The sequence below is a fragment of the Cryptotermes secundus genome, unplaced genomic scaffold (assembly GCF_002891405.2).
Source record: "Cryptotermes secundus unplaced genomic scaffold, Csec_1.0 scaffold56, whole genome shotgun sequence".
NCBI classification, from domain to species: Eukaryota; Metazoa; Arthropoda; class Insecta; order Blattodea; family Kalotermitidae; genus Cryptotermes; species Cryptotermes secundus.
Genome location: NW_019744407.1, coordinates 1,046,555 through 1,058,094, shown reverse-complemented (window position 1 = coordinate 1,058,094; position 11,540 = coordinate 1,046,555). Strand labels below are relative to the sequence as shown.

At 37.8% G+C, this 11,540-nt stretch overlaps 1 protein-coding gene across 6 annotated transcripts in view; it reads left to right on the top strand.

The window, feature by feature from the left end:
• The window catches only part of LOC111874641 (E3 ubiquitin-protein ligase RNF19B), a 137,496-nt gene that overhangs the window by 97,457 nt on the left and 28,499 nt on the right, over window positions 1-11,540 (top strand). For all 6 annotated transcript variants that reach the window (XM_023870299.1, XM_023870297.1, XM_023870301.2 and 3 more), the window contains one exon: window positions 4,292-4,389. In XM_023870299.1, coding sequence (XP_023726067.1) covers window positions 4,292-4,389 — 98 coding nt within the window. The remainder of the gene's footprint in view (window positions 1-4,291; window positions 4,390-11,540) is intronic.

The following is an 11,540-nucleotide window of genomic DNA, read 5'->3' as shown; positions in this document are numbered from 1 at the left end:
CTCGAATAGGCCGAATGGAGTGGTGATGGCCGTCTTCTGTATATCACCGGGATTGACGGGAATTTGGTTATAGGCTCGTACCAAGTCGATTTTGGAGAAAATGGTACAGCCATGGAGCTGGTGTGCGTAGTCATGGATATGCGGGACTGGGTAGCGGTCAGGGATTGTCCGGGCGTTTAGTGCTCTATAGTCGCCGCAAGGACGCCAACCGTTGTCTTTCTTGGGCACAATATGTAGTGCCGAAGACCATGAACTCTCTGATCGACAAGCTGTACCATCCCGCAACATGGCGTCGAACTCGGCCTTTGCGATAGCGAGTCGGTCCGGTGCCAGTCGCCGTGGCCGGCATACTTTAACATAAGGAACACCCTCCCAAAGTCTGGCACATTCCTCCTGGGACATCCTGTATATGTGCATGATAATTTAACAACTCGTACTATTAATCTTGATAAATTTTGTTTTGAAGCCTGTGCTGTCACTTTAAATACTATAAATTTTAAAGTAATTATTTTAACTATATATAGATCACCTTCCACTGATTATGAAATATTTTTGAGTAAACTGGAATTAATTCTACAAAATTTGTATAAAAAGGATAAAGTTATTGTTTGTGGGGATTTTAATGTGAATTATATGGAAAATGTGTTAGCCACGGTATATTATTAAGTAAATTGAGGTATTATGGAATAAAAGACAAACAATATGAGCTACATAAGTCATATCTACTGAATAGAAAACAGAGAATTGCTATCTCCAGTGGGACAAACAGTAGTAAAGTAAACTTTCAATGGGTTAAAGTAACTAATGGTCTCCTGCAAGGGTTGATACTGGGACCACTGCTGTTTATAATATATATAAATGACCTTCCCAAGATTTTAGAGACTAAGAGTATTCCCATTCTATTTGCTGATGATGCCAATTTTTTAATCTCTCAAGACAATCCAATAAAACTTAAAAAATACAATAAATGAAGTATATAGGATGCTGGAGGACTGGTTTAAAAAAAATTTAATGTCACCTAATATAATGAAAACATATTATATAAACTTCACTGTAGAAAATAATGTAGTTAGAGAAATGGGAGGCATAGGAACAGTTTTATTAAATACAAATCACCTAAAATTTCTTGGCCTGACTATCCAAAATGATATAACCTGGGATAAACATATAGATGAGATTATTATTATTATTATTATTCGGAGGGGGTGGGTTACCCCATGCACTGTGACCATTTATTGATCTATTGTGCGTCCCCCCTTTTTAATTTTCTATCTAGTCGCCATGCCCTTCCAGTACTGGTGCTCTCTATCAGCCCCTTTCTGCCAGCGAGGTCAGCCTTCTCCAGTAGTGGTGAAGTAGTGATAATTCCCCATCTACCAGAGGAATTGGAAACTACTTGGGCAGGAAACTGCCTGATTTTGCTCAGAGGTCTCCTAGAGACATGAGGATCTTTTACGTGCCGTAAATCTACGACACAGGACACACGGCTTAAAGTCACTCCCGGAGGACTTGTGCCCTGAATTTTTCCACCCTTAAGGAGTTCTCTTGCCCTGAAAAGGGAATCATCAGGTACCTTGAAACTGTTGATAACTGCCTACCAGATTATATGGTGTCATAATCCAGGAGATCACAGTCAAAATCTTCAACGCTATGAATACTTCAAATCTTGTGTATTTCTTTATACAGCTCAGAAATAAATATTTTGCATAGCTGAAACTGATGATGTTTCTTGATAGGCTTTTTATATCTGGATGATTGTATGACTTCATTTGTATTTCCTCACCTTCACCCTAAATAACCCATGAAACAGATGACTGACTTTTATGAATATCATGCTTCAGGAAGTTAACCTTTCCTCTGTACTTTTTTAGTTTTGTGCCAACAGTAATACCAGTGTGGTGGCTGTGCAAACTTGTATGGTTCTTTGGTGCCCTGTCAATTTAATGTTTCATTTTTGGTTACTGTTTTATGTTTCTATGTATGTACACATATACATGCATGCATATAGAATGTACGTAGGGCAGTCAGAAAGTTCCCAGAATTCCCCTGCAGACGGAGAACGAGTGATAAGATAGCGCACACACTGTTGTGGTGGGAAGCTCAGCATGTCTACTCATAGGTGCAACAGGTCTGAACAGGTTTCAGTGTGCAGTGTCATTACTGTTTCATTTGAATTAGACGTGAGTGTTGGTCATTCGGCACAATGTTTCGAACAGCGTGCGAACATCAAGTTCATGTGCAAATTGGCAAAATCTGATTCAAAGACACAATCAGCCCTGCAGCAAGTTTATGGTGATACTGCGCTAAAGAAATCCACAGTTTACGACTGGTTTTCCCGGTTTAAGTATAGGCAGGAGATGTTAGAGGATGACCAGTGCAGCAGGAGACCTTCGACATCCAGAACCGAAGAAATAATTGGAAAAGTGCGACACCTGATTCAGTGTGATCAAAGAATGACCATCGCAGAGTTGGAGCAAGAAGTTAGTACTGTTACTGGCCATTTCTGTATGCAAGTTTTTCAGAGGTTGCGCGATGCGTTTCGGGGGAAGCGGCATGACAAGTGGCAGGGACAGTGGTTCCTGCGTCATGATAGTGCACTGAGCCACACATCACTTGTTGTGCAGCAATTCCTCACTGAGAAAAACATTCCTGTCATCACTCAACCACCATACTCTCTGGATCTCACTCCAAGTGACTTTTGGCTTTCCCTACTCTGAAAATTGGCCTCAAGGGGACACTTTCCGCAACCATGGAGGACATCAAATCGAATGCAACGGCTGAGCTCCAGAAGATTCCAAAAGAAGCCTTCCACCGCTGCTTCCAACAATGGCAGGATCAATGGAGCAAGTGTGTGTGCACGCAAGGGTCCTACTTTGAAAGTGATTAGTTAAGCGTTTCTGTATGTCCTACCATTAGAGTGCTATACCACCATTGCAGGAACTTTTTGACTGCCCCTCATAAAACAACATGCAGAATGTATAAGGGGCAGTCAAATGAAAACGGGTCACCACACATAACTCACATGGCGCCGAAGTTGGTAACACTGAAATTTGCCTATGGTACGAACATCTGGTAGGTACTCAGGAAAGCACAGTGACAACATGCCCTTGCACATTAGTTGTTTGTTTATTGTGCTGGAAGTAAGGTTAGCACTACGTGTGGTCATCCAACATCAGTAATGGAGGCGAGTAAAGAAGAACAGCAAAGTGTAGTGCGCTTTTTGACTGCTGAAGGAGTAGGAGAACAAGAAATTCATCATCCTATGTCTGCTGTTTATGGCTAACACAGCATGTCACATTCACATGTGCTGGCATGGCATAAGAGATTCCAAGAGGGACGTATGTAACTGCAAGATGATGATCACCCAGGACACGCTCATCATGTCATCACTCCTGATGTTATTGCTGTGTGGGATCGTCATATCTGGCCAAACCAACAGATTACTGGGGAAGAAATTAGTCTCTTGATTGGATTAAGTCACGGTTCCATACACGCCATTGTGACAAAACACCTACTGTACCGCAAAATCTGCGCGCATTGGGTTCCACATCAACTCGCGAAGGAACAGCAAACTCAGAAAATAGCTGCCTCACAGGATCAATTGCAATGATACCATGAGGAAGAGTATGCTTTTCTGTCCTGTATTGCCACTGGGGACAAAACTTGGTGCCACCATTTTGAACCAGAGAGCAAATGGCAGAGCCAACAGTGGAAGCACGTGAATTCTCCCCCAACGAAGAAATCCAAAACCATACACATACGTTCCAGTAAAGCGATGATGTGGCAGTGTATGCAGTGGTCACTTACAGCACATAAATTGTAATGCTTTATGTGCTGTTTTCTACTCTGGACAAGAATTTTAACATTTATTATATTCTGTATGTCTCACTTCTTGTTTGTCTTTCCCATTGCAGCTGCCATAGTTTTTCTGGTTAGGTGCTTCATGTCAAGAGTTTGTATCTGTATTAAATCAAGCCATGAAGTAGATTTCTTTCATGCTTATATTGTGTGTAGTACCTAAAGCCTTCATTACTTTAATTTCAGCTGTTGCATCATTCTCACTTGTCATGTCTGCTCCAGTACATTTCTTTCAGCATAGTTCTAGATATTTCTTATGTTCAGATAATACTGAACCCCTGTGGCATTCTGGATTTCTAGTTTGGGCTGATCAAGTAGAAGGATGACATCTGTTCTGCCATAGTTCTTCAGAACCCTAAGAAGCTGTTGTGCTTAAATAACTTTCCCAGGCTTCATTCCTTTTAACAGCTTCATTTTTTTTTTCCAATTTCAGGTATTCCAGTGTGGGTTGGTAGGAAACTGTATGCTCGTTATGAACATGCCAATAAGCATAAACGGAATTTAGCCATTGCTTGTGGAGTCACTGCTTCTGTAAGTACTGATTAATTTAAAAGTTTATAAAACTTGCATGGACTGATTGTCATTCTTCTAAATTTGTTGTTAAAACTACTTCAGAATTTCAAAAATATTATGATATTGTGACATGATGACTGAAAGCTAGAATAGTTTAACAAGAAAAGTAGCCCATTGATAGGCAACGGCCGGTAGGCATGTTTCCACTCTGTAGCTACTGTGATCATTAGAATGTGTAAATCGTTGACAGTAGTGTAGTTACTTAAAGTCAGAGTTATAAGCTTTCAAGAAATCTGATTATCAATCCAAAATCTGTGTCTAGTCACTAACACGTGACAATATTATCATGAGAACATTGATAATAATTATCTTCTGATGCAAAAATCTTGTAAAGATCATGAACTCATTTTTCCTTATGATCGTTCAAAAATGTTTCATCAGGATGAGTCACCTTAGGACAGTTATCTCCATGCATATTGAGAGGACGCAGATGTGCATGTATGCACACATACATGTATAATAACCCACTTTTGGCATACATGCAAGTGTATTGTGGCCTTATAATGCACAGCAGCATCAGCAGTTTTATTGGTATGAAATTTATTACCAATATAAGGTGAAGAAAATTCATATATATTTTCACCATTCTAGCCTTGCCCTTTATGCATCTTTGTTGCACTATTCGTGGTGCCATTCCAGAGATCTGACCCTGCATGAAAATTGCAAAATGTACAAGCTACATTATTAATCTTTTACTATTCATTTAAATTACATTGTTCTCATTCAGTCAGGACAGTCACTCTAGATGCTCTTTCTACACCGTGTTTTTGTATATTAAACATGGCATGGGAAAATTAATGTTACTGCATTCTGCTGTATTAATTGCAGCAAAGGTTGCAAACTTGTAGCCTGTAATATGACTATGGGTGTTGAAAACATGGGTACATGTATTTGAGTCAGTTTATCCTTTCACTAATTTGAAACGTCGCTTTGTCCATAACAGGTAACATGGTAGCATAGTTGGTTGAGGCATTATGCTACAACCAGAAAGTCAAGGGATTGAATCCCGATGAGGTGGATTTTTTCAGTTTACCTAATCCTTCCACCTACACTATGGCCCTGGGGTTGACTCAGCCAAAAACAGAAATGAGTACCAGGAATATTCCTGGGGGTAAAGGGCGGCCAGCGCATAAGGCTGACAACTTCACCCCCATCTGAGAGCCAGTTGTCTAGAAAATGTGGGAACCTCAACATCTCACAACCCTATGGGCCTCCATGGCCTGTTACCTGTCCATAATACATTTCTGATTAATTATGTATTACCATGATTTATGAGTTTCAGTCTCAAACCCCCATCTAACAGGATTATTTTTATACAAAATATAGGTATCGAGGCCTTTAAATGCCAGTTATGCAGCATTTGCTCTAAGCTTGCGTCATAATAATGCAACTTTGTTTGAAGCTCTGTCATTCAATTCTAAGGATGCTGAGTAAAAGTTAATCCTGCAGTTTTCTTGAGTCTTCATAGCCACTGCAATGAGAACTTCAAATCTAGCAAAATAGAAAGTCATGAATGAATTCATAGTGGATTAACATAAGCTTCTTTTTTTTACTTTCACATATATGAGGCTTGGAACTTTAATTGTGGCAACTATTTATTTACAACTGATACAAAATAGATGCATGTTTCGAAGTTTTACTGTCCTTCAGTGTAGTCACCAGCATTCTGTACAGCCCGTTGCCAGCGATGTGGAAGTCATGGGATACCTTTAGCAGCACCTGTTGTGTTGATAGTTTGAATGGAGTGGTCTACTGCCTTAAGAATCTCTGGAACAGTTCTGAAGCGAATGCCACGCAGTGGTTCCTTCATCTTAGGAATCAAGTCAAAGTCACAAGGGCTTAAGTCCAGAGAGTATGATGGATGGTACAGCACTTCCCAGCCCCATCGATCAAACAAATCAGCCACAGCTTGCCATTTCTGCATTTCCGTCAAATCATGCGGAACCCATCATGATGCAATTTTTCTCATGCCCAGGCGTTCCTTCAGAAAGTGAAGCACAGTCGTATGCGCTAATCCTGTCTCAGGCCAGCTCACGAATCATATGGCATCAAACACTCCAGTAACGCAGAAAGAGCATACACTTCTTCACTGACACCAGGATGACCTGGTCAACGCATGTCTGCCACATTTTGACGTCCCTCGTTGAAGGCTTTTACCCACCTTGCCTCTGTTCTGTAAGGCAATGCAGATTCCCCGCAAGCCTCTTAAAGACCTTGATGACACTGTCGTGCTGTACGGCCTCTGGCACATTCAGTCTTTATCCAACTCCGTTGTTCCTGTTTCGAAAACATCTTGACAACACTACATTAGACCGCCAGCTAGCACAAGTCTTTGTTCTTCTCGTCCCTGTGCATGCGCGTGATGTGGGAAGGGAGATTCCATTTGCTCTGTGGTAAAGGTAGGTATGTAACTAACGTGGTATAAGCGACATTATTTGGTTCATTGTATGGTGTGTCTACAGCAGTGTTGCCACTATTAAAGTTCCACCTGTCATATGTAAAATAAGACTGTGATTGTGAAATAAATCGGTCTCAAAATGTTGTCGCACCTACACTTTCTCAACACTGCTGAATACAAAGGGTGGTTTTTGGAATTCAGTCTGCCTGTATGTACAGTATGTTTGCCATTCTAGAGCTTGAACAGTTCACATGCATTGAAAACAGGAATATAATTTTCTTCATATAAGGATGGTTTAGACTGTGTTGTGAATTTGTGGTTTTAAATGTCATAGAACACATCTTGGACTGAAAAATTTCTGACATTGGCCTCAGCTAGGAGCCTGATCTCTTGTCTCCAAACTTTTCATAGTAATATCTGAATGGGCTATAACCTCAACTTACTTGCATTTTTATTGCATCCAAAAACTGTTTGAATTGAATTGAATTTATTTACATTCTATAAATCCTAAGCAGGTTAGTACGTTTGGATACAGAACAAGTCAAAAGGTTACATACATAAGTACAGGCAATTTTAGCTTAAAAATTAATATAACTTAATTTTACATCATTCTCTATTTACATTGAAGTATTCATCTAAAGAGTAGAAGGAATGAGCATGTAGATAATTCTTTAACTCTGATTTAAACTTTTTAGTATCATTGCCCAAGTTTTTAATACTTTGTGGCAGATTGTTGAACACTTTTATGCCAGTAAAGTAGACTCCTTTTTGATATACTGATAAAGTTGATGAGGGTAGGTGGAAGTTATATTTTTGTCTAGTATTCATGTTATAGACATCAGAATTTAATTTGAATTTATCTTTGTTGTAAACAACAAATAGGAGAAGCGATAATATGTATTGCGATTGAAGCGGTAGAATTTTTAATTTCTTAAATAATTCTCTACATGAATCTCTACTTCTACATCCTGTAATGATTCTTATTATATTCTTTTGTATTTTAAAAATTATTACACTATGTGAAGAGTTCCCCCAAAATATTAATCCATAGTTCATAATAGAATGAAAGTAGGCATGGTAAACCATCTTCAATGTTTCCTGTGACATAAAAGGCTTAATTGATCTCATCGCATAGCAAGCTGCATTTAATTTAGGTATAATTTGTTCAATATGTATTTTCCAAGACAGTGTACTGTCTACATGTATTCCAAGGAATTTTGTATCAAGTACTTTACAGATTAATTTGTTGGCATAACTGATGTCCAGATCAATTTGGTGGTTGTTTTTAGTTGTGAATGATATGTAATGGGTTTTATCAAAATTTAATGAGAGTAAATTGGCTTCGAACCATCTGTTTAAGGCTTCAAATACAATATTTATGTCATTTTTAAAGTTGTCAAATTTAGAGTTCTTAAATATTATACTAGTGTCATCTGCATATAGAATTGGTTTAGATTTATTGTTGATGGTTTTAGATAGATCATTTATGTAGAGAAGAAAAAGTAAGGGACCTAAAATTGATCCTTGTGGAACACCGTGCTTTATAATTCCCCAGTTTGAAAATGCATTATGACTGGAGTTTTTATTATTTATTTCAACTCTTTGATACCTGTTTTTGAGGTATGATTTGATCCATTCATTAGCTTTGCCAGTTATTCCATAGAAATTTAATTTCGATAGTAAGATATCATGATTAACACAATCGAAAGCTTTTGCTAGATCACAGAAAATCCCTCCCACAATTAATCTGTCATTGAGAGCACTTAAAATATCGTTAGTTAGTTCATAGGTTGCTTTTTCTGTTGTTAGGTCTTTCCTAAATCCAAATTGCTCTTTGACTAATATGTTGTTAGAATTTAAGTGTTCAAGTAGTCTATTATACATAACTTTTTCAAAGACTTTTGAGAATGAAGTCAATATGGATATTGGTCTGTAATTAGAGATGCATTTTCTCTCTCCTTTTTTAAAAAGTGGTTTCATTACAGCGTATTTTAAGCGTTGAGGAAAAGTACCTGATGATAAAGATTTATTACATAGATGATTCAAGGGTGAACTGATGTAAACAGAGCTTGCTTTAAGTAATTTGGTAGAGATTTCATCATATCCATGTGAATTTTTGGGCTTAAGGGATTTAATAATGTTTTCAATTTCCTTCCTTGTTGAGAATTTGAGATTGATATTTGGAAATGAATTGTTAAAGGCACGAGACAGATAGTATATTGGATTATTATTATTATTATTATTATTATTATTATTATTATTGGAATATGTTTTCTCAGCTAATGAAAGGAAATATTCATTAAATGCACTTGCGATAGCTTGTGGATTGTTAGTGGACTTCCCTTCAATATTCAAACTTTGTACGTCTTCATTAACAGATTTCTTTCCTGATTCAACTTTCACAATATCCCAGGTGGTTTTAATTTTATTGTTTGATTTTAGAATTTGGCTGTTATAGTTATTCTGTTTGGCTTCTTTAATGACTTTTGACAAAATTTTACAGTACATTTTGTAGTGACTTTTTAGTCTTGGATCATTACTGTCCCTACTGGCCAAATATAGTTGTCTTTTGTGTTTACATGAAGTTTTTATTCCAATTGTTATCCAGGTGGATTTGTTTAATCATGTACTTGTTTGAAATAAATATTTTCACATGTTAATGACTAGACACAGGGTTTGGATTGATGAGTGGATTTATTGAACCCTTATAACTCATAGCTGTAGGTAACTGTAAGAATTTCAAAGATCTACACACACACACACACAGACACACACTATAAATCACTGTACTGCTAAACACATAAAGTCTTCTATGTCTTCACCAGGCATTGCTAGGTTAGGGCTTCCAACAGTAGGTATTCTTCTGCTTCTGTACTTTCATCCTTGCTGGATGGCAGGTGTCTCACAACTAGTTCATGATTTAAACTACCTTTTCCCATTTGTCCTTGTTATATAGCCTCGGGATGAACCGCATGGAAAACACCTCCTCCAGCAGCTCTTCTGTTGTTGCATGATGTGTTAGCGGGCCATGTAATGATGGCTCACATGTCTGTTGATGTGGGAGTGTGTTTACTGGCCGTTGGCTAAAAACTGTCTCTTCTAACTTTGCTATTCTGGATTTCAGCCATTATTTCGCAATATGATTCAGAAGTAGTGTGATGCCACATAGCATTATTAGGGTTTTGAAAGAAAAGGGTTCTAGGAAGGAACTCTGTTAGTGAGATGTGTGTCCACTCCTTCTCCTTATTCAGTTCTGGGTTATCAGTATTGTGGATGGTACAAACTGTATATCTTTTCTGAGTTCCCCATTTAGATACTCTTTAGGTCTGTGCTGTTAATGTGAACATAGCAACCATGGGAACATGTGAGAAGGAATTAACTGTAGCACAGCCATTCAGTATGGGATTTTGAAGTGCTGTCAGACGTACCAGAAACTTTTTTTAAGTAAAATTGGAAATAATTTGATGTGCTTACAAATTATTTTGGTTTTATATAAAATATTGATGAATTATTATAATATAACCTTCTTTTTTCATGTGTTACAAAAACTTCTTAGTGGTTGAATGGTTGATGCTAACATTTACAGGGTCTGATTTTTCTGACCCTGAAGTGTGCCATGTCAAGAGCAAGTGCTTTTCAAACTTTTTTTATGATGAAACTCTTTAATTAATGGCAGCTTGCTCATTAAGCCATTATGGGCAGTACCCCACCTAAAATTAGAACTGTTTTTGTAGTTTAGGTATGTTTACAACATATACACTCATACGCTTGCTGCTTCTCCTCCTTGTGGTGGTGGTGGTGGTTTTTGTTTTTGTTGTTGTTATTCAGGCACTACAGTCCATGATGAACCTTGATCTCTTTTGCAATTGCTTGCTATTGGTCCCAATCCTGTGACTTTCGTCTCCAATTTCTAATAACCATTGTCTTCAGATTTTCTTCAGCTGAATCCAGCCACCTGATTGCAGGTCTCCCTACTCATTGAGTACCCTCTGGTTGATGTAACATTAACTTCCTACAAGGGGTTTGCTCCTGCATTCTAAAAATCTCAACCACCCTACTTTGATTACTTTCGCTGTATTTGGTTCATTATGTAATTCATGAAGTTCATGGTTATACCTTGATCTCCATATACCATTTTCCTTAATTGGGCCATAAATTATTCTTAATATCTTTCTTTCAAAGATTTGGAGCATATTTTCATCTTTTCTTGTGAGGGGCCAGCTTTACTTTCATAAGTAAGTATAGGCCTTACAAGCGTCTTTTTGAAAGCATATTTTGTCTCTCTCTCTCTCTAAACATTTTGAACTTAATTGTTTCTTTAGGCCATAACTTGCTCTTTGCCATTGCAGTTCACTGTTTTATTTCAGTAGTGATGTTATCTTCTGTTGGAGTAGATACAAGATATTTGAATTCTGTCACCCTTTCAAATTCATGGTCGTCCACTTTAAACGTTCTCAAATTAGGTGGCGTTTTTGTTAACTTCTGTATATTTATTTTTTACAGATTGATTATAAGTCTCATTTCCTCCTCTGCTTTACGGAGGTTTATAATTGCTTCTTTCAGGACATCTGTGTCTTAGGCCCGTTGATGCTCCAAATGGTTCTTATAGAATATTGTGAACTTTAACTCTACATTTTATGTGCTTCATAGTTGCTCATACCAATCCAGTTAACTTCTGGGGTATTTTCAACTCCTTCATGGCCTCGAATAA